The sequence below is a fragment of the Etheostoma spectabile genome, chromosome 15 (assembly GCF_008692095.1).
Source record: "Etheostoma spectabile isolate EspeVRDwgs_2016 chromosome 15, UIUC_Espe_1.0, whole genome shotgun sequence".
Lineage (NCBI taxonomy): Eukaryota > Metazoa > Chordata > Actinopteri > Perciformes > Percidae > Etheostoma > Etheostoma spectabile.
The window spans coordinates 8842402-8866880 of NC_045747.1; the positions used below are offsets into that span (position 1 = coordinate 8842402).

Consider the following 24479-nt stretch of genomic DNA (forward strand, 5'->3'; position numbering starts at 1 on the left):
ACTAATGTTGTTCTTCTCCATAATGGTTTAAACCTTAACTTTGTTCAGCCCTAAACCTTTTTCAGACTTTTGACTTCATTTAACAAAAAAGAGTTAATTACCATAAAAAAGAAACAATACTATTTTATTTCTGGCCAGGAGTTGAAACAAAACAAAAATACATATTTTCTTCTGACAGTCTTGCTTCAAACTAAAATTCAATATTGTAAAGATGTTGAAATGTCTCAACCTGAGATGCTATTGACCCGCAGCATCGATTAACAAGTGGCTGACTTTGTCGCCATGGGTAAAGGATCAAAGCAAGCAGACAACACACACAAACATCTCCCTCCCTCTTAATGCTCCACCTCTCATCGTCTTCTCCTCTAATACCACAGACTTTGCTTACTCAACATTTTGAGTAATGGCAGCTTCACTGGGGGTTGATGAAGAAAATGTGCCGGATCTTCTACTGAGCATTGCACTACTCCTTGAGGACTCTCGAAGCCAAAGATATAGCAGGATTATATGAGTTTGCTAACTCCAGGCTCAGCTTCCACCACAGAAACACATGAATCACTTTCTGCCGGACAGGGAAATTGACAGGTTTAATAAATCTCACGGACAAAAAAAGAAAGGACAGGTGGAAACAATTTGATATGCAGCCTTCTAGGATAAGCATTGCTGTAGTGTTTGTTGATGAAGGTGTCATTTGCAAAACAGTGAAGCCAGCACGCTGACTCATCAGAATGAGACTGCAGCAAGATGAAGAGTAGAAAAATGGAAAAAAACAGGGAACAGGGAAACAGAAAGGACAAATGACACAAAGAGAGACAGATAAAATATGATAAAAGAATAGGAGATGACCTCTGTCGGGCGGACAGTGCGCACACAAACCACACACACACCCACACACACACCCACACACACACACACACACACACACACACACACACACACACACACACACACTTGGCCTTTAGGATTGACAGCATGGGGGATTCCTGGGGCTATTTAGTACGGGGATGGGGGAGCAGCTGACAGCTGGAGGGGACACAGAAGGGATGTCTCCCAATGAAGCCAACGGGGGGAGCTGAGCCTGAGGCAGGGAGCTCAGGTCACAGGAGAGAGGAACCAGCCACACCTGCTATACACTAAAGCCTGGCTGATATTATCTTGTGGCAGATATATTGGTATTGAAGTATGTTAGCCGATAAGTAACATGGAATTCCAATAGATAAATGACAGATAATGAAATGTGTTTTGAAGTTAATTTGGAAATAGTGTCACCACTTCAAAATGTCCCAATCGGAACAGTGTCTTGGTCCCAATTCTTTAAACACTAACTTAATGGATCCTCTCACTAATAAGCAAAACCCCAAAAGACTACTTGCTTTTACATGTCATGGTACGACAGAGAAATGCTAGCAAAACCGCAAATGTAACCAACAAATTGTATGTTTAATTCAGTCACCCCAGATTTTTATAATTAATCATTTAAAACAACTGTCATCCAAGTTTATGTTAATTGGCTAATTAATTGGTTAATACACACTAACACACATTTCCTCAAATCAAAACACTATATCATTTCAAATAATAAGGGGCAAGGTGCAGTGATGGTGCAAAAGATTAAAGGTTATTAGCTATAGATTATTATATTTTCTGTACTGTATATACTTGAGTGAATAGAAGCAGAGCGAAGGCAGGGTGCAGAGGAAGAAAAGAAGGGCCAGAATGAGCCAAAGCAAATTACTTAATTTAATGTATCTACCAATACCATATAAAAACTAAAGAAACACAGGTAGCAGGTGTGAGAGACAAGCATTTTAAAACAGAGCTCATTCTTAAAGCTAGCCTGAGACACTGCACTGCTAATAATTAAATACTATACAAACATGCACTGTTAATCTGTGCAGGCTGAGTACAGTAGCAGGCTTCAGTGTAGACTGGCTCCCCCATCCACTTCCCTCATTCATAATTCACACAGCAATTTATCACACACACACACACACACACACACACACACACACACACACACACACACACACACACACAGAAAACCCAACACACACACACAACACTCCCGCTGTGCCCACTAACGAGTCACTACAGCCCACTCACATGGAGGGTGCGGCTGATGTGTGGGTTTTGAAAGTGAGTCTGTGTGTGTGGTGTGTGTGTGTGTTGGTGTGTGTGTGGGTGTGTGTGTTGTGTGTGTGTGTGTGTGTGTGTAGGAGGGTGGGGGGGAGGTGGGGTCCACTTTAAGACTGAGTTATTTCTGTCAATATCAGTAAAGGCTAGAGTGTATCTGTTAGAAAGAGTGCTGGCATTTTCTGTACACTTGATCACAAAAGAAAAAAACTTAGGATACATTAATGACTCACAATAGCAATTTATCACCTGACTATCTGCACGGCTGCAACGAGAGCACGCTTAGCCCCATGCACAGCGGGACTCACACTGCACAAGTAGAACTCAAGTGTCAAAAATACAGCGAGATAGCAACATCAGGAAAAGGACAAACAGAGATAGCTTCACATAAATCTCTTACACTTGTTCAAGGTTAACACATGTATCTTGGAGAGTCACATTGTTTTTGTGTGTGTAGGTGTCCTTTAAAGCTCCAGCGGCAAAGAGAGGCTGCACATGTTCGGCTTATTATTGCTGGGCTTGCACAAAAACAGGTCTTCGCATGGTTTTTACCTTAACATAAAAGCCAGAGCTTCAGCTGAATAAAGTCCAATTTGGCCCCTTTCTCCAATCAAGGAAGTCCTTCCATCTAAAAAGAGCTTCCAGTTACCAGCTGACCCACACCCCTTTCAATAGCTTGTTGCCATGGCAATTAGCCTTGGCAGGCCCAGGGTGCAGAGCTGGTGTGTGTGTGTGTGTGTGTGTGTGTGTGTGTGTGTGTGTGTGTGTGTGTGTGTGTATATGTGTGTGTGGCTGCAGATGGCAAACCTCCTTTTCCCTTGGGTTACGACTGCAAGGCAGATGGAGCCACACAAAAGCCCTAAAAAGGATGGACCTTTCAGGGGCAACTCTATCCATCTTTATGTCTCATTCTGTATATCTATTCCTTTTCTCTCTTTATACAGCCTTTCTTGCACACCCTTTGCTCTTGTCTGCTTTTGTATTTGGTTTTCATTTTTTTCTCTGGTTGCAGGAGGGTAAGTTATGTTTGCATGAAGATATACAAGCAGCTCTGACGGTGTATGATAACATTGCTATGTGCAATGGAGGAGAGAGAGCAGCAAGAAGATTATTTTACAAACTGGCTGCGTTGAAGCCACAATATACTAAAGCGTATCACAATGGCATGATATCACTGACACTGTAAATAAGATTTGATTTGTTCCCTAAGGTTATGAAAAGAGTCAACAAGCCCCTCCTATTCAGAAGCCCGGTAATATTGTATATGAAAATACTACAGCAGCTGAAAACATGGAGTCAAAGTACATTACCCTCCCATTTTTACCATACCAGATGCCCTGGGGGGATAAATTATTTGTGTTAAAAGAGTGTAAAGGCTTTGACAGGTTTTGGGTAAGCCTCTTTTCTAACACTTAGAACTACAAAACTAAATGATGACACAATGATATATCAGCTTGATATATTTACAAAATAGAAAATGTTTCATTATGGTCAGACGATAATTCAGTAAAAATGTAGAATTTTCTTTCTTTGTCAAATAAAAAAAATTAAAAAAAATCAAGAAATTAAGAAGATTTCAATCGACTAAGAAGTCACCTGATCTTTAAACTTTGTCCGCACCGCCATTTAAATTGATTTGCGCGCTGAACTTAACTAAATTAAAAAGGCAAGAAGTCCCTGAGCAAAGTAAAACAGCGTGTGCTAGACAACACATTGTGTAGCATGTTGTACTCCACACGCTACATGCCTCAGTGATTGTTCAACAGGATCAGCCGTGTCACCTTTTCGCATGTGTTGCTCCTTATCAGACCGACATGGGTGGCGCTGATATCAGGCTCTCTCATCAACCTCGCCCAGGGTCATCTCTGGCACAGCAGATAGAGACAGGACACTTCACAACTTAGCCAATAGGACAGCTGTCCCCTATAGGGGGACTAAGAGGTCTGCACTGTCTCCTTACACTTGTCAGGATTAAAGGCCCTGACAAACTAAGGCGACCGTAGTTTGTGCGGTGTGTCCCGCACCGTCGCCACGTGTCTGCCTTATTTCGTCCGATGCAACCGGTTTCGCCGGCTGTCGGCCATATAGCCAATTCATCTGATTGGCTGTTCAGCTTGAAAACAAGAGTGAGGAAAACAAACAAACAACTGTGAGAGGCACATGCAAGCATCCTTTCATTTTTCATCCAAGATGATTGATCCAATACAATATATACTAAATACTTGTGTATGTTTATTTATTCCAACAAGAACATGTTTTTTTTCTTTTAAAATATCTCTATTCTCTACATATCTACACATTACAAACTATACCAAGATATTTAATATAGACAGAAATAGACCTCTCTGTCTGCGCCCTCTGCATGAGGAGCACAACAGGATTTGCAGATGTTCACAGGAAAATTTCCAACATAATCAGTTCAACAGAAAGCTCAACAGGCCACAGAGGTGAGATTATTTGCAGCCTATTGAAAAAATATGTTATCTGCTTTTCTGCTCTTGATCCAGAAACTCATTACACCCCCTATTGCTTGCCGGGTCGAAACAGCCAGCAATACCTGTGCTGCGCAGTCCTCCTGAACGAGCACAGGTAGCCCGATCCTGCTGAGTAACAGTCTGACACAGCAGATAACCTAAATGATGGCCAGTTGTAAAATCCAGCTAATCACTACATCGTAGACCTTCAATAACCTTGCCACAACGGCCCCATGTTTCCAGAGCATGACAAGGGATCCTGAAACTCTGCAGACTTGCTTAATATAAAAAAGCCAACAATGAGAAATGATCAGACTACGTTGCTGCAGGCTAGTCAATGCCATGCTGTGTGAACCATAATACGCAGTACAGGGCAAAACTGTACACTGCAGTGTGATGTATTGTGTCATTACGCTCTTGGCTGTAATCTGCCACGCAGAGCCAAGGTGTTCTAGGCTGGGCTCGGCCCCTGCAATTCAATATAGCAGCTTAGAGTCCCCTGGCAGTTTGTTCCCCCTGGCAGCCTCTGAAGAGCCACGTTTGCCTCCAAGACTTCCGATGGAAGGGCACCTACAGAACGCAGTATGATATGTAATAGCAATCCCGGGATCTACTTACCACTGGTTTTATAAACCATCCTAACAGCTGCCACCACAACCTAACCATACTCTAGTTTGATGTCTGCCCCTCCTTTACCCCATCCTTGTAGTAAGCCACTCCACTATTAACCCCCTGTCTTTCTACAGCAGGGTGAATGCTGTGTGTGCATACTGATTTGGACTCAAATTGGACAGAAATTATGTCAGGTATTTCATTTGTGGCAGGGGGAGAAAACAGCTGTGTATTGTGGTGAAAAAAGCCAAACCGTTTGTCAAGTACAACAGTGTGTAGACGGACAGCACATACACATGTGCGCACACACACGCACATGGACACGCACACATATACACCCTTTTAGGTGTGAAATACAGAGCCTTGGATGGGTAAAGCCTCTCTTTCACTGCTTGTGATTCACACTAGTGCTTAATTCTGAGGTCTAGTTACATGGAGGCTTAATGGTAGTGGTGGTTAGGCAACACGGCTGCAGTTCTGCTCTTTAGTGCCACCACGCATTGGCCCAAAACAGAGTCTCAGGCGGCAGAACTGGACCAGTTAAGGGCAGTTACTTTCCCTGTCGCATTCTCTCTCGCCTTCATTTGTCCATTACTGCGTATTAAAGTGTAACCTCAAAACCAGACTCATTTATCGTTTCAAGTCACCAGTAGCACCCATTATAATTAATTCTCCACTGAGCCTCAAGCAAATACTGTACACTTTGCTGACTGACAGTACATCCCTAAGGAAAGGGGGTAGGGGAAGGGAGGATGATTATGAAGTTGTGTGTGTGCATGCAAGTCTCACAAAAACACGAATGGCTCTTCCAATAACCACTACCTGCTGCAGATCATAAGTGATTGGGCCAGTGCCAATATGAAAGGGAAGGGACACAGAATAGTCATCACAAAGAACATTTGTAGCTAAATTCTTCTCTGTGATCAAATCAATCATTAAGTAGCTAATCAATTATCACTCTGAAGACTTAAAGGTAGACAACGAATGGGGACAAATCAATATTGTGGACCAAGTACAAATGATCTTCCATTTTAGAGCCAAAACCCGTGGCTTTGGTTGATTCTCTTTGATATCCACATGACATGAAAACCTCTCTTGTTGCCTCATCATAAATAAACACAGCCATGACAGACTTATTATAGACAATCAATATCATTTGCTGTAATATAAACAGCTGGCTTGCAGGCAGCTGGTGTTTTCGGGGTAACACCAGGCCAGTGTGGGAAGAGGTGATGATGAAGGACTACTAGTATTAACAACTTTAGCCTAGGAGATTACCTAGTCTTGCTTTATTAGAAATCTCTCACAGGGAAAACAGAGGAGGGAGCCGGTCGGGAAGGGATATGCTGTACACAGCAGCCCAGGACTTTGCTCAGCAGCTAAGTAAGAAACGGTCATGCTTACAATTTCAAATGGAATCTGAGAACATGCCTTACCTTGAGGTGGCTCCCAGAACCCAGTACATACTAAGCAGAGATGGCAAAAGTACTCACTTTCCGTACTTAAGTAGAAGTACAGATACTTGTGTTTAAAAGTACTCTGGTAAAAGTGGAAGTACTGATCAAACTTATTTATTCAAGTAAAAGTAACAAAGTACAGGCTTGGAAATTTACTTAAAGTATAAAAATAAAAGTAGCCTTGCAAATGACAACAATTTTGTATGCAAAGCTACCTGGACCACACACGTTACTAGAGAGCACGCTGAGGAACTTCAGTGGACATGGAGAACAAGGTCTTTGACTACATTTTAAATGGATGTCTGCCAATAGGCCTAAAACATAACATATATAATTATTATGACAGAAACTCCAGGTTAATAAGATTCTGACTCTATAGCAAGATATGAATTCAGTTGGGATTCTGTGAGAATTTACAGATCCAGTTTCTATTTTAAAAAAAAACAAAAAAACATGCGAATAAAGCTGGTGAAACTGTTGATGCTTCATTAAGATCAACGTGCAAAGCTAACAGGTGAAGAACACATCATAATCAGAACTGATTATCCTCCGGACAGCTAGTCATTTTTTCTTTTCTCTCACTTTTTTCTCCGTGTGGCGCGCTCACCTGCTCGCGGTGTGAGGCGCGTGTCCGCTCTATTCTCCGACATGACGACCTCTTGTACAAAACTAAAGTAACAAGCCAATTTTGTAAAATGTAAGGAGTAGAAAGTGCCGCTATTTGTGTTAAAATGTAAGGAGTAGAAGTAAAAAGTCGCCACAAAAAATAAATGGTAAAGTAAAAATATCTAAAAAATCTACTTGAGCACAGTAATGAAGTAGTTGTACTTCCCATCTCTGATAATAAGTGGAAAATGCTGTGCAATTATACGAAAGAGCAGTCAGAAGCTAAAAATAATGAAAATGTTTTTTAGATCATCAAAGTGGAGCAAATAGTGTTCATTTAGGTTATTTCTCATGGGGTTTTTTTTAGATTATTTTTTGGGGCTTTTCCATTTCTTTTTAGTGACAGTGGATAGACATGAAAGGGGGAGAGAGTTGGGGAATGACACGCAGCAAAGGCCCACTGGTCAGATTCAAACCCAGGCCGCTGCAGGACTTAGCCAACATGGGGCAAACCCTCTTACTGGGTTAGCTAGAGGACGCCCCATTTCTTATGTTTTTTTCACTCATCTAAACAGATTTACAGCAACAGCCTTGAAGAGTCACAGTAGAAGAGAGGAGGGAATATACATCTAAAACAGGAAGGCTCTCAAAAGCAGGACAGGTCTTTTATTCCTGCATTTACTAATTTCTTTGGTCCACTTGGGTTCAGCAGAAACGAAAAGGGAACACAGTTGATATGGCAAACTTATTAGTAAGCAGTTGCTCATTAACACATCCAGCATTTTCGACTGTCTGTCTGTTGTTTGGTGATTAGCAGTTTTTTTTTCGGAGCTTTTGTCACTGAAAACAGCTTCCTGCTGAGGCCAAAAACATCATGAAAGCGGTGAGAGTGAGCGAAGACAGTTAAGTTGCAGCCGAACAGATAAACAATGAGCTGAAACTCATTGTAAAGCTGCGTAAAGCTGAGGGGAGCTGCAGATTCTTCTTGGCAAGTTTATCACTACAAGCTTTTCCTCTTCTTAAGTTTATACATTGTCATTTGATAAAAATATCAATTATAGCCTAATTAATGTTAGCCACTAAGCCACTGAAGCAGTCTGGGGGTTGTAGTCAAAGATACTTGAAGCACCTGTTGTTAATTGGTCTGTTACAGATTAAGGCAAGAACTGGTAATAATGACTCTAATAACTAATCATTATTATTATTATTTTCGCCAATCTTATTATTCTAGTTCCACAACAAACAATTTAATTTCCCCCTGGAAACAAAGACTGCTTGAAAGAGGGAAGAACCATCTCTGGCTGTCTCTGGATAATATTCTGCAGGTGCCATCACTCTGCATTAAGCACAAAAGGAAAGACATGAACAGGTACTTTCCAGGGAAAAAGAGCCAAATATAGCTCCCATTTCGGAAAAGGAAAAACGCACAACAACGTCCGGCCTCACGTCCAACCCCATATAGAGAAATACAGACACAAGAGCTGTCTACAGCGGTTCACTGTTCACATCATCTCAAGTTTATCCATCAAACAAGCTGTGCTTGATTAATGATTTAATCTCAGTAAAATGTCAGAAAGAGCAAAAATTAATTGATAAGCAACTGGCAGACAAATCAATCTGTAACTATTCTGAAAATCAATTCATAATTCTCAAGCAAAACTACCTAAAAAGGTTGCCAGTTCGAGCATCTCCAGTATATGGCTTTGTTGCTCATCCTTGTATGCTTGTTAACTGAACATCTTTGGGCTTTGGACTGTTAGTTGTACAAAACTCAATGTTTGGAAGACATCACCCTGGGCTTGATCAAACTGTTTTTCAGTATTTTCTGACATTTTATAATCAATTAATCAGTTTAGAAAACTATCAGCAGATCGATAAAAATTGAAAAATAAGTTGGTGATACTTTGCTATTCTGAATGCTAACTAGTGCTGAGATAATCAACATCAGACAATTAATCAACAAGTTTCTTTAAAATTATCTATCAAGCAAAAATGCCAACATTCATTGGGCTTCTCAAAGGTGAGGCTTTGCTGTTTTTATCTGCCCTCCTCTGAAGACATCAGCATTGGCTATGGGAAACTGCTGCACTGCTTCTACAAAACAATGAATACATTAATCAGAAAAATTATTACTTCAGATTAAATGGTAATGCAATTAATCATTACATAGGGCCTCAAAACTATCTACAATGGTGTCCAACTATGTTTTAGATAACCTCGAACACCAAGCTATCAACCAGTGGGATGTAAACCGAGGCAAACATCACCATTTGTTAAAACCAGGGCTGAAGAGCCAACAGGACACAACATTCAACTGACCACACGTGGCTGTACCCCATGTGAACCTCTGCTACAATGAGCTACAAAAAGCGTATAATTACAGTGGGTAGCTATAAATAAGAAAGTATAAACATGTGCAGTGCACCTACAGATTGAGACAAAGAACTTGACGCTAAAGCCTCAACATGTAGTTATAGTGGAGCTGGAAAAACACTCGTACACAGAAAACTATTTGTGAAAGAAAAAAGTGAAACATCACACTGACTCAAATAGGACATTAAGAATATGAAGAAGACAGCTGCACAGCAATTAGTGCCTGGGTCAGAGCAATTTACTTCTGATTCGAGCAACAGGGACCAGCTCCAGCAAGGATCCATGCCTGGCTGCTATATACACAAGTGATTAACACAAACTGAGCCAGACGGCGGAAGGAATTTAACAGCACTGGAACACAATTCTCTTCTGACAGCCAGTGCTCTCACTGGTACAGCAGTTTTAAAGGGAGAAGATAAATCTTAAAAGGAATCTCAATACATGATGGAGGCAGGATAGAGGTCAAGGAGACAGAGAAGGAGAGGTGAGGTGAAAACGCTGTGTAACACATTTATCCTCACGATATAAAAAATAAATGACAAGAGCAAGAATGGTAGCCACTCATTAATCCTAACCAATGAAGGGAAAATGCAGGCCCATAAATCACTCCTGCAGGCTGGTGAACTAGAGGTGCTTTTGTTCCATCTTGTTCCTTGACAGGCCACAACACTGATTTCCAGGCCAAAATAATGGAAAACTGTGCTGTCCCGCAGGTATAACATTTTTTGATAGGTTGTGCACACAAACTGCTTATGTGCACACCTGAATTGAAAATTTGTATGAATTTCCAGTTCAGTCCATGCCTAAAAATTATCCATACAAAATCAGAGGGGCAGCCTCCAAAGAAGCACAATCACCAACTATTGAAACAAAAAGAAACCTGAAATGCTAATTCAAAAGGGCAGCCACCATGTGCACTACCTTAAATCAGACACTGTCACTTATCTTACACTGGCTGATAATGGATCAGCGAGCCTTGAATGATAAGAGATATTAAGCCAACATTTAGTCATACTAGGGTGATTTGCGTATCAAATGAAAGCTGCAGTCAAGCAGTTTAGAGGGAAGAAAAAGAGGACAAGATAGAGGGGTTAATATAAAGCTGCAGGCTAATTTCTATTAGAGAAGGAAACAGTCGCATTAACTTGTAAAGCAATCCCTGGGGTTCAGAGTAAGGCTAAGAGAACGGGACACATTGAGGACATCTGGAAGATAATGTAATTGAAAAATAGTACAAAGTGTGGGCAGAGACAGGGTGGAGGGGAGGATGGGAAAGAAGATGGCATCTGGCTATGACACAGTCAGGTAATACCAATACCACAGAGGGCACGTAACAGACTTAAACCCTTGCCAGCCCATCTGTGCCAATGACCCAATGCTAAAACCCAGTGTCAACCTTGACCGATGCAAATGCTCCCCTTGCCACCTTTCACATCCACCCGGAGGGTGAACTGCAGATATGCTGGCATAAGTAGACACATTTCCTCTGGGGATGGCAGAGAGGCATTACAGGACATTCATTTACGCACCTAACAATGCCTTGAAAGGTTTGTGGGCTCATGGGGGAATAATTGCAGTGACAAGTCTTATTTTTGCAGCCAATCTGTAGCAACTGTCTGCTGCTGACCTTGGAGTTTTATTATTCTGGTTAGGAATTCAACAATTGAAGTAACTTTTTCATACTGCAAGCTTAATAAAAAAAAGAACACAAAAAAAACATGTGTTCAACTCACTACATACTTGGCACTGTCTCATTTACGCCATATTTTCAGAGCACCTACCTTTAAGCTGGTCAGCCACCACACTCTGTCCTATTCTCTCAATGACTTGTCCATCTTCATGTTGGTAGCGGTCATCCAGGAAGTTGGCAGTGGCCTGTGATAGGTGGACCTTCCCAGCCACTCCAAGCTGCTCCATCAGGTTGGCCAGGTTGACATCGTTTGACCAGACATCAAACTTGAAGCGTTTCATGCCAAGGATACCACACAGTACAGTGCCAGTATGGACACCCACCCTCATGTTGACCATCTCTCTCTTCTCCTGGCAGAACTGTTCAATAGCCTGAATCATGCCCAGGCCCATCTCCACGCAGCAATAGGCATGGTCTGATCTGGGTTCAGGACAACCAGCTACACAGTAGTAACAGTCTCCTAGAGTACTGATCTTTTCACAGCCAGTGAGCTCACACAGTCGATCAAAACGTCCAAATAAGTCATTTAGAAGCCCAACGAGGGCATGAGCAGATTTGTTGGCAGACATTTTTGTGAAACCCACAATGTCTGCAAAGAGGATGCTGACGGGCTCCATCCGTTTCATGTTGAATGGTCTGAAGATGATCTGGCCACGAGGGATGGAGGTCTTCTTGGATTTATTGTTTTTAGGGCTGGAGATGACAGCTGCTGCACCGCTGGTAGAGTATCGTTTAACAGAATTATCACCTATCTCCTCGTCACCCTGCTTCATCAGGTCATCAGCCACAATTCTGGGCATGACAGAGTGGATCATTCGCTCCTTCAAGGCTTTCTCCACCTCTAGATCTTTGCCATGCATGATAGCTTGTCCCACTTTAAGGAAGGTGCTGCGTGATCGCACCTCAGACATGATGAATAGGTGGATGCCAATGGCGTGGGCACAGAGGTGGAGCAGAGCTTTGGCTGGGCCAAGCCAACACAACGTATCCCACTCTGACTGAGAGGCTAAGCTCCAGATATCCCCTGCCTGCGTCAGGTGCAGCCAGCCCAAACTCTCAAAAAAGACAGAGTAGAGAAACCCGAGTAGGACAGAAGCATAGAGGCGAACATGGAGAACGCTGTATAGCAACAGAAGAACCTCGATACAGAGAGAGAAGGTGCCTACGGGAGAAAGACAAGGGGACCAGGTGCTACCTCCCAGAAGCTTGTCATGGGACAGGTTTAACGTGGGTCCCATGCCACTGAAGTCTTCTACATCCAGTGCAGATGTGGGAGTCTCCGGGTCCCTAAAGCTTGATGTCTGGATCTGGGGGGCCAAGGTCAGGGTGAAGGTTACAAGGATAAGCAGCAGAGATGCTTGGTTGTAGCAGCGAGAGTAGAGCTTAGTAAAAGTTAAGAGAAAGAGAAGGAGGCAGAAAAGGAGGAAGGATGCGGTGGGAAGGAGAAAGGCAGTCCTGTCACAGCGGGAAGGATTGGCAGCAAAGTACAATCCCCAGAGGAGGGCAGAGGCAACCAGGTAAAAGAGCACATAGCGGAAGCGCCGTTGGGTCTGAGGGAAACACCGTTCTCTACAGGCCTCCTCCAGGATTGAAGAGTCAAACTTTGGGTCCCAGAAATGACCAGCAGATCTTTCAAAAAGCTGAGGCATCTTTTTCTGTGTGCGAAAGCTCTTGACCACCAACCTCCTAGCTCCAGACTCTCCAGAGCTGCAGCTGGAAGAAATGCTGTACTTGCAGTGCTTGGATCCCCCAATGAAGCCTCCCCCAATTGAACCCAACGGCCCGCCTCCATGCTTGTGTTTGACACTACTGCCAATCCTCACTGAGACACCTCCATCTCCACTTGGGTCACAGCTCACTTCTGTGTTTTGAGGCAGCAGTTGTTGATGTTGGGGGGATGCCATGTTGCTTTTTAATCTATCAGAAAACACAAAGACTATGCGGAAGGGACAGTTTTTGAAAAGATAAAATTGATAAAGAAGTAAGGCAAAGTATAGGGCTGCAGTTAACAACCAGAGCAATTATTGTTCTCTTAAAAGTGAAAAAGGAGAGCAGAAACAAAAACCTTTTCAGAGGAAATTCCACTTCGTTAGCAGTGTAGTGGCTGTAGAAACACCAACAGACCATCCAAAGATTTTGAATAGTTCATTATTGCTCCTCCTGACGTCAATCCCCGCATTCCTCTACGTTCCCGTCTGTTTTGACGCACTTGAGACGGCAAGGTTCACTCGCTGCTTGCTCTGTTCCTGTCCAAATCCACTCAGCTGCCTACACACTGGTTCACTCATTGGAAAAGTATGTGGAGGGGGGGGGGTTTAATTCAGAGAATTACAAAATAATGTGCACACGGGGGAAAAACCTACAAAAGAAACACCAAAGAAGTGAAGACAAATGTTTAAAGGGGTTCTCCATAAATTGTCAACTGTGGAATATCAAATCCAGTCAATGTGTTGTTTTCATAAAGAGCCAGCTGCAGTCAATGTACTGCCATTACTAGTGCATGTCCATTCCCGATCTCCACTAAGCTTTACCACTCTGTATTCCCACTGGGAATATAGTCCTCTAATACCTCCTGAACTTCACAACGTTTTGTTTACAGGTATGAACAAAACTTCATCCAAAACTAATCATCCGCAGTGTTTGCTGACTCGACATCCGCCGTTTGCCGTCTTGATAGAAAGGGCCAGCTTTTAAGTTTAAGGCGCAGATCAATTTAATTCCATATAATAGCAATGAGAGCGCAAAAACTGCTCAGCGCTTTTATTTATACCCACATGCTCCTTGCTGTAGGGCCTAATCGCGACTATTTCCGTGCACGGAGCCCCGTTTTTTCCTGAATTTCTACTCAGGGAGTCCACCGCTGCGTCTCCAAACCCACAGAAGACCGTGTGCACGGAGGTTATGCAGGAGACAAATGTGTGAGACGTGGTGCGCGGAAAATATTGAAAAAAAGAAAAACTGTTTTATTGTAAGTCTAAACACGCTCCTCCATGGTTATGCAACATCCAGCCTTGGATTGGCATTGCTTACTATATCAACAGTGAGACCAAATATCGCCAATTCATGGAAATTGTCCAGATATTCTGACCATGTCGGTTCCTGGCGGTACCTATGGGCTATATTCTGTCACCCGGACTGCTGAGAAAACGCAGCCTCGAGCAGACTACATCAAGTATCGTCCAGTCCCTCCTTTTCTCTGAAGTAGCCTAAACTTCGACTGCGGCAGCTCGGACCTCTTCTAAATGGCAGACGACGAAAGCCCGGAGGACCTCGGGCTAATTAAAAGGTCTCCATCTGTGCTCCACGCCCCCTACACCAAGTGTCCCACAGGTCAAGGGTGAGTGCTGCCTTGATCCAGCCACTTTAATTGAATTGCATGGGGTACACAAGAGACTATATTTGTACCTCCAAATAATTAAATCCAAGCCAAATATAATTGCGTTGGGCTCCTGCATCGCTCCATTCCGTGCAGCGTCCAGTGAGGTGAGATTGTCTCGTTATCTGACCATTATCTGTTCGCTGCAGCAGCGTCGAGACCTGCATGAAATGCTGTGTGCGCTATCCAGGCGCGGTGGGCAACGCAGAGGCTGCAGCCGCCACCATGTTCTGTGCGCTGACAGCCGTCCAGAAGTGAGTAGTGTATGTACTTGCGTGTGTTGAATATGTAGCCTATACGCGTGTTAGTGTGAAGTACGCCAAAACCAAATAGAGGTGATTTCCGCTTTTTCTTTCAAAGTAAAAAACTCTATGTGCGTGTAAAAGATTAATAAACGCTACACCGTTGACCTACTTCAATGGCATAGCATTTATTGCAAACCAAAGAAGGCTTGGGAATGGTCATCTAGGTATTAGTAGGAATATGTGTCTTCTCAATTATAGAAAGACTTCAGATCTCAGAACTTCAGAACTAACCCTCGCCCTGTTTTGTCTCTCCTAAAATTGTCATTCTTACATTATCCCACCTGCTGCACAAGCAGCTCTCCACAACCTAACCCCCACCTATCTCTCTGACCTCCTCCAGGAGTTTGCGTCCTTCCACTTCCTGCGGTCATGCTCAGCTGAACTTCTGACCCTCCCCACTTTACCCCTCAGCACCATGGATGCTAGGGCTTTCAGCTGCAGTGCTCGCTGCCTCCAGCCTTCCACACATTTGACAGTCTGACACCATCACAACATTCAAAACTCACCTGCTCAAACTGGGCTACTCACTGTAATACCCACCCTCTATGTCCGATTCCCTCTGGCCCTACATATTTATGTTTCCTGATTTTCATGTTTCACTATTTTTAAATATGTTTTTTGGGCTTTTTTACGGATTTTTAGGTCAGATTCAAACCCGAGCCGCTGTCAAGGATTCAGCCTTCACTGTTTTAAACCTGTGTGGTTACTGTTTTTAATGCCATGTAAGGCAACTAAAATAAAATGTATTATTATTACAATTTAGAGAATGGCACCTCTACAATGACTCAAATTTCAGACGCCAAATTAAAAGCCAGACTGTATGTTGCTACCAGACATCTGTGTATTTACTTTCCTCACTGTGTGGCACATTTGCATCTAGAGGCTCTAAAATGTGAGACTCAACCCCAAAAGTATTTTTTTTTTAAAGGTAATTTATTTTGAAAATATATTTATGTGTTTCCGTTTTGGTGGTTACCGGTGACTTGACGCTGCTGTCTGTTGAGGTACGTGCACGCGCTTGGTAGAGAGAAAAAGGCTGAAAGGTAATGAGCACGTATTTTAGAGAAGGTTGGGTACGTCTTTTTTGACCGCAATGAGCACCCCCTACCTTCAGTTCAACGATTCTTAAATTCTTAAGATTCTTAATAAACTCTGCTTTCTTTTATATTTATTACATTTGATACCCTGTATTACATCTGCCTTGGTAAGCCAGCTCTTGGGAAGAGTTCTCATTAGAGGCAAATGGAAATGGAATATAATTTAATTTTTTTTAAAGAAGACTAGCCTACCCTAAATACAAGGTCACTAAACTGCTTTAGGTGCTCAAATGTTGGAATCTTGGATTATATTACCTAATACCTAATAGCATTATGAGGGAGGAAAATATTCAATGACCAACGACTAAAATAATCAACAGCTAAAATAATCGTTAGTTGCAGCCTAGTCTCGCATTGCCAGACCTTCCTGCTGCGAAAGAGGGTCTGGCGGGTCCACACACCATTCCGGGATGAGAGAAAAACCTGCTCTGGGTTATTGGCATTTCTTTAAACCAATAACAATTGTCTTGGTCGGTGCTGACAGATAGCCTCGGCAAGGAAACTGTTTTGGTAAAACGTGTACGTTCAAAGGCGGGTTTAGTCCTGCAACAGAAAACTCAAAACACGAAAAAGAGTAGCATCCGACGGAATTTCTGGCAGAACCAGAGCAATCCCGGAAGTGGAACATCGTGGATTTAGACCATAATATAGATTAGTTGCAGCCCTACTATGGGTGCCTTAGTCAGCATTTTAATAGAACCTGCTTGCTTAGAACTGGCAAGTTTCAAAGCTCAAAATATCATTACAAAAGTATTTAAAAAAGTCTAAAAAAAGATTAATAATTCACACTGAACAATACAATATTCAAAGTGTGCATGTGTCTGTGTATATGTGGTTGTGCACTGTACATGTGTATGCTATGTGTGTATTATGGTATTTGTTTATTATTATACGTATTTGGGTGGCAGTAGCTCAGTCCGTAGGGAGTTGGGTTGGAAACCGAAGGGTCGTCAGTTCAAGTCCCTGTGTGGACCAATGTACGGAGTGTGGCTCGGTAGCTAATGCCACTTCACCTCCTGGACACTGCCAGGTACTCTTGAGCAAGGCCCCATACCCCCCTAACTGCTCAGGGTGCTGGTCCAGCGGTCAGCCCACTCACACTGACATATCTCCATTTGTGTATGTATAGGTCCTGAGCATGTGTGTGTATTTCAGACCTGTGTGTAGCGATTACTAACAAATTGTAATTTCCCCACTGGGGATCAATAAATTATTAAATTATAATTTATATAGGATCTATAAATTTGTTGATGCAAGGATGTAGCCTATGCCTGATTTGTGTGTGCCTAAAACTTAAATGTGTTCCATACAATAAAAATGAATTCATAAAGGGGAATTTTTTATTTTAATTGCAGCTCCTTGTTTAAGTCTCCCTGATTAAGGATTGATAGTTTTATCAAAATAACCACAAACGGGAGGCTATCTTGGATGATGTATGGGACGATGTTTGGTCAGGCCCTGCAGGTTGCTTATTTACCAACAAAGCCAGGGAAATGCAATTTAGGGTCATACACAGGCTCGAAATTACACCGGTGAAACGCCATAGGTTTAACCCACTGCTCTCGAAATATTGGAACAAATGTAAGTTGTCTGAAGGTACATATTTCCACTGTAATTGCGAATGCCCCTTTATTAATGACTTCTGGGTCAGAAAATGTAACTAAATTGATGTTATATTCAAGAAACAACTATCTCTAACTCTTGTTGGCTGTATTCTGGGGTTAAACCCTAAAGCAATGGGTCTTAGCTCCTCCAAATTGAGGCTGCTGGAGGTGCTTCTTTTTAATCCAAGGAGATGCATTCTTCTCCTGTGGATCTCAGACTCTGTTCCCACAATTTCACAATGGACTTGAAGTGTGTTGGAGCTTCTCCCATTAGAAGCTATTTGCTTCTGGCTCAGAGACATGCCTTTTCGCTTTTTCAAAATCTGGGACCCCTTCTTGGACTATATTGGGGAAGATGGTGCACGGACTCTTCAGAGTAGCCTCTATGGTCTAGCATGGTCTGAGATCTCGAAGTATGTTTCTAGATGACATGCAATTGCTACAGTACCTCATTTTGACTGACTACGTTGAGTATGCCTCAAGTGTGCAAACCTTCTATTTTATTTTATTTTAGTTATTTTTAATTACTGTGTTGTTGTCTAGCGTTTTTTTGTCATTGTTTTGTTGTTGTTGTTGTTGTCGTTGTTTTGTTTTGTTGAGAAGTTGCGGGTGGGCTAAAAGGAGGGCTTTATTCTTTACTTAATGGCTGTCTTCTTTTATACTGTATGTACCCTTTAAAAACTTAATAAAGATTTTATAAAAAAAAAACACAAACCTTTACTACCTATTCGATCAGAAATCTTTATTCTTGATAGTTGGGCCAAGATTAATTAAAATTTTATACCAAAACAAAAAAAGTTAATTAAAAACTACTTTAATAGGACACACATACGTTCCAGATCTAATTCACAGGTAAATTAAGATAACTGATGCAGAAATATAGCAAAAGCACAACCACACAACGTCATTAGCCCAAGCTATCCCTCTCTCTATACGGTTACCATGATGAGTCTGTATAGCTTTTTACACTTTTACACAGCACTCTCTAGTGGGTATCTTCTGGATCTGCAGTGTAAACATACCAAACACATCCAGTGGAGCACTCAAATAAACAGGGAAAATTAAGCAAATGTGTGCGTTTGTTAGTTTTTTTTTTCTTTTTCATGATACTACAGATTTTAGTTGTAAAACACTTCACAATGGGGTTAACTAGTGAGGGAGTAGCTACACATTGGGAACGGGAATTGCATTTGTTCATGGGTTAACTTTTTGGAAGTCTAGCTAGCTAACGCTAATACTAATTATCTATCATTTGATGTAGGACTCTGTTATTAAAGCTGTAGTTTAACATGTTGGTAGATTGATACAACTTTAATGTCTGTACATCACTGTGAATATGTTGTTACAGGCTGTAGCCTAGCAAACTGGAGCCAAGCAGATGGTTAGCTTAGCCTAAGACTGGAAACTGGAGGGAAGATAGTCCGCCTACCTGCACTTCCGGATCCCCTTATTAACACACTACATAATGGTATGTCGTAAAAACCGCAACAAAAAGCGACATGTTGCAGTTTTAGGAGAGTTTATGTTCCAGTGCTTGGACTTCGTAGCTAGCCACAGTAACGTTAACTTCTTGCAAGCAACCAAGGAGCTACTGCGCACAGACAAGAAATAGGGTGTTGAATAAGTGTATTTAACTACTATTTAAAGCAATTTCACCACGCCATACTCATGGTAAATTCATTGAGGTAGGCTAACATAAGAATACATGTATCACTGCAAAACCGTTGTGTGAAGGTTAGGGTCATCAATCTTTCCACAGAGGTCAGGGGTCAACTCATGAGTCCTCCATTTTACCTTTACCTCCAGCATGCTTTTTGCAAGCAAGGAAATTGCCTATCCAAGAATTCCCCTATCACAATTTTGTAGTGGTAGTTTGTTAAATTGTATAGCAGAAGTGTCACATGGCCTATGCCCATTTGGAAAGTTTACACAGAGAAATCAATATAGCTTTCAATCCTGCAGAAGAAATGGCTAAAGACAGCTATAATCCAAACACATCCTTCATGTGTTTTCTAATGGTCATTCAGCTAAAAATGCTAGGAAGCTTATTGTTCAAGAAAAAAATTACAACACAGTATGGAACTTATGCCAAAGAATGTATAGACGCAAACAGAAACAGTAAGAACAGTTAAGAAGTGAAGCAGAATGAACCCATACCGCTCTGAAGACTCTGACCCTTGAACCCTGACCTCTGCTTCCATCACAGTGCTCATTTCGCAGGTTGTCAACAACCAGGACTGATGAGCGTATTTTAAAATTTTTTTTTTTAAAAAAGCAGTGTTTGTTGCATAGCAGGGTTGGTTCAGGTTTCAGTTACTTAAACTTTATGTTAGCAGGAAATGCATGCATCTGTTAAATATGATCTAACATGCAATGTAACGTTAATTTATGTCAAAAGCAAAGGTTTGGATGAGAAACACAAATGCTTTGTATAGCACCCACAAAAAGGCAACTTCAAAATCAGCTTATGAGCTTATGGAATAGACTTTCTGCAATATAATTCTCAAGATTTTACAACACAAATTTGCAACTCCCGTTTCCACTTTTCCAATTTTATTCACATACAAGGGAGCTGGTTTTTGACTGTTTTCAGTCTCAGATTTTCAATTTTTATTTGATCTTACCTTTTTAAAATTTTATTTCTGTGTTTCTTCACATCATTACGTCCCCATTCCCGTTTCCAGACAAACACTAACAAAACATAGTGATCAGTGGCATGTTTTCATTTCTTTAGCACTTGTGTCCTTAAGCTGCCTTATCATACAATGACCCTTCCCTCCCTCTATCTGCCTCATTCCCACAGTCCCTAAATGCACCTCCACATATTCTCCTGAGGAAAAAAACAAACACTAATCACCTCTGTCTCTTCAACAATACAGGCATTCTGACAAAATCAGGGTTGGCTTGGCCTTCTCTTCTTACTTCCCCCACTCAAGTTATTTTGTTTTCCTCAGTTCTTCCGGTAGCGATTCTTTGGCTTTTCACCACAGCCAGTAGCCTCACAGGAGGACAGGCCAGGCTGCTTGCCAGAGTTAATGCTGCTCAGAAGGGCGGGCAGCTCATTGGTGATTGCCCTCTCAATCTTATCCAACAGACAGCCTCCCATGTAGGAGCACTGAGCCGTCAGGGGCTTGAAGTTGGTGACCGGGTTGACTCCAAAGAAGTCACGGTAGGCATCGCGGTTGGGCAGGTCAAACTTGCTGACGTTGGTCTTGGCTAGGATGGATTTGAAAATATAGAACTTGTCCGGGTCGTCCACAATCTCCTTGAAGACTAGTTCAGGGTCACTGAAGAAGCTCATCTTCTCTTTAAAGGTCTGGACGTAGCGGTCTACCAGCAGGCCATGGATGCGCACACGGATGCCATGTTGGCGGATGAAGGCAATTTTGTTCTCCATGCGGTTTTCAATCACCTGGTTCAGATCTTCCAGGAGGGAGATCTCCTCTCGCTTGAAGAGCTCCCGGCTGGTATCAGGTGCATAGTCATATGGCCAGAAAGAGCTGACGTAGACACGGGGGGGTTCAGTGACATTGATGAGGGGTGCTAAGCTCCAAAAGAGTGCTCCATAGACTCTCATTAAGTCCTGGGTGGCCAGGTTGTCAGCCTTGTTTAGGATGATACGGATCTGGGATTCGCGACCCTTCAACTGCCGGAAGAGCATCTCCAGCTCAAGGCCAACGTCCAGCTTGGTGGGGTCAAACACCACAAAGATCAGGTCAGCACGATCAATGAACCACTGGCAAACATCATTGAAGGGATAGCCTGTCCAGAAGAGAGAATAAGTAAACCACTAGATACTGAGTTGCAGCCAGCTGCTTTGAATTTGAATTGTGGAATTTAAAAACTTGCAAACTGAAGGTAAAACTGTCTGTTTTACCTCTCTCCTGCTGCTTCCGGTTTTCAATGATTCCTGGTGTGTCCACAAAAGTCACACGTTCCAGCAGCTTGTGGGGCATCTCAATACCGATTAGCTTTTCAAGGAAGTTTTGTCCAAACTTCTCCAAAGGAGAGAAGGACCGGGAGCTGTCTGCTGCCATAACAATACCCTCAACAGAGCGGATCTTCTCTCCATGCATAATTACAGTGAACTCAGAGGTAGTAGGTTCAGCTCCTGAAGACAAATTCATGTGAAACAAGAGGGAGAGATTGGACTGATTAGTGTCAAGAAGAGTAACAGATTGGGAGACAGGTTAAAGAAAGAAAATTTGAGTAGATCTAAGAGAGATGTGTTTACACATTTAAAGGTTAAACCTGCAATAACTGATATTTGTGATGTTGTCATTGGGGACACAACATTGATGTATCATCACCTTTTAAGTTCATGGTAAATATTGCATATTCATCCAGCAATTATGGGACTACATCATTTATTTGGAGTCATATATATGGTCACATAATGAACGTAAGTTCAAAATTCACTCTCTTTTAGCTGTTTTTGGCCTCTACAAACTCCTGAAGAAAATATCTGGCTCTTTAGCTATGTTCACCAGCAGCCAACTGTGTCTGTCTGCTGTTGACGGGCAGGTAGTGCATACTGGTTTTTTTTGAGAGATTCTTTTCATGAAAACAACACTATGAGAGCTGTGACATTGAACCAAAACAGTAAAGTTGTGGGCCGGACCGCTCAACAACAAGCTGAAACTTGCTATAAAGCTCTGTGAGAGGAAGGAAGCTGCAGATTCAGGACCTAACTCTCAGTTTGTTCATCACTTTAAGTGATCCCTTTCACATTGTTACATTTGTTTCACGTGCCATTTAATACATTTTTATGTAAAATATTGATTATGGCCGCATTAAATAAATTGACCAGTGGTACTAAATTGCCAGAAACCACAGTTGAGCCTTCTTAAAATGTCATGGATCTAATTCATGAAACCTCTGTGATGCTTTCTGCCCACTTGATTACCACACTAACATTCTTGCACTTACACACTCAATAATATTAAATTTTGATAAGGCAGCTGGCTCTCCACTGGTCCTGTAGATCTATGATGCCATTTTTAAGGTTACTTTGTCCTTACTGTATTATAGTACAAAGTATTACAACATTCGACATTATCAATTGAGTAAACCATACCTGTGTAGAGCTGATAGGGGCTGTCGTGCATGCCTAGGAGGTAATTGATCATTGAGGACTTTCCTACACTCCAGGGTCCCAGGAACAGCACCATGGGCTTGGAGGTAATCTCCCCATCTGTTGGGCAAGGAGAGACAAGTTGGGCAAGAAGCGACAACAGTCGTTAAAATATCAGAAGTATGGCTAAACGGTGACAAAGAACCTCTCAAGTAGGGCTGGGCAATATGAAGAAAATCAAATATCACGATATTTTTGACCAAGTACCTAAATATCGATACAGCAACGATATGGTTGTGTTGACTAGTGGTGCTTTCAAAAAATTTACACAATGAGATTTTTGGTAAATAATCATCAGTAATTTTGATATAATGACTAAGTGGGTAAAGGCAAATAATAGAACAGATACAACAGTCTGGTAAGATTAAAAAATGACATCACTTTACTGTAACGCAGCCTTTAAAACCAGGAAAAGACAACATTTATGCCATATTACAATATCCAAAATCTAAGACGATATCTAGTCTTATATTACAATATCGATATAATATCGATATATTGCCCAGCTCTACTCTCAAGTTCATCCCAAATTGTATTTGAAAAAAATGAAGAGATAACAAGTTATGCTGGGTTTTTATTTTTGGCTTATAAGAAAATGTGCAAGAGCTTTGAACTGTTCAATATTGAACCTGAACCTGTTGCCATGTTGCCAGAAGAAGCCCATGTTTGCTAACAGTCTCTATTTCCTTTTTGTGCCACATAAAAGAATAGTTTGACTAAAACAATAATTTATCCAAAGTGGATCCTGGGGTGGTTTTTGGGATGAACTATACTTGAGGTCTGAGAGACACCAACAAGCATGTCAGGATAGCATTGCCACTCACAAAATGCTGCAGCCATATCTCAGTGACACATCAAAGCAGCGCAATTACTCTGACTTCAGACTCAACAGAGCAAGTTTTCAGAGCAAGCTGTATGGTTCATAACAAGCTGCCATGTGTGTTGTAAGTGAACATGGTGTTGGGCTGGTAGGGCGCAGGAAAGTTCTATTATAGCTTACTGGTCCAAAGCTCAAGGAATTCAAAAGGAGATGAGGAGAAAAAATATCAAAAAGGACAAAAAAAAATGTGATCAAAAAAAGAAACAAGGAAAGAAAATGAAAATAACCGCATCTGATTTTAATGGCTTTTAAAATAATTAAAAAATATGGAACAAAGTTTGTAACCCTTTCACTCCTAGCCAAACACTGACCATCCTCTCCTCTCAAACCTGTGTGTCTTTTGCTAAAGCCAGAACTGCACATGCAACCCCCTCCATATTTTACAGTTTACACCCTGCCTTAACAATAAGGTGTCAAATCTCTCAAGTTTGTGCCACAACTTGAGAGATGTATTTACATGTCTACCCTTTTAGAGAGTTGGAGTTTTGGTTGAGATTTTGAATGAGCAAATCAAGAAAGAATAAATCCATCTTGATTCACACAGGGAATAAATGTGGTTGCCCTGCTCTGTATGGGTTGAACCTTTCACCTATGGATCACTTTGATCACGCCCCAATCTGTAATTTTACATTGGGTGTTACCCAAAGTAAAACATGCTTTAAATATTTGACCCACAGAGAGCAGTGCATTATTTATATTAATCGTAGTGACTCACACATTTATGAGGACAAATGAAGG

The 24479-nt window shown here is 41.8% G+C and overlaps 2 protein-coding genes across 7 annotated transcripts in view; both read right to left on the reverse strand.

Annotated features, from left to right (window-relative positions):
* Positions 1–19699, reverse strand: part of LOC116702848 (adenylate cyclase 9) — a 39882-nt gene extending 20183 nt beyond the window's left edge. For 2 of the 3 annotated variants that reach the window (XM_032537333.1, XM_032537332.1), the window contains exon 1: positions 11437–15007. In XM_032537333.1, coding sequence (XP_032393224.1) covers positions 11437–13249 — 1813 coding nt within the window. In that variant the 5' untranslated portion in view covers positions 13250–15007. Of the gene's footprint in view, positions 1–11436; positions 15008–19210 lie in introns of those variants that run through there. The other variant, XM_032537334.1, reaches the window with a different exon arrangement.
* Positions 19700–20258: 559 nt separating this feature from the next.
* The window catches only part of srl (sarcalumenin), a 14802-nt gene continuing 10581 nt past the window's right edge, over positions 20259–24479 (reverse strand). For all 4 annotated transcript variants that reach the window (XM_032537336.1, XM_032537338.1, XM_032537339.1 and 1 more), the window contains 3 exons: positions 22805–22921; positions 21605–21838; positions 20259–21489 (listed from right to left, as the gene is read on the reverse strand). In XM_032537336.1, coding sequence (XP_032393227.1) covers positions 20678–21489; positions 21605–21838; positions 22805–22921 — 1163 coding nt within the window. In that variant the 3' untranslated portion in view covers positions 20259–20677. The remainder of the gene's footprint in view (positions 21490–21604; positions 21839–22804; positions 22922–24479) is intronic.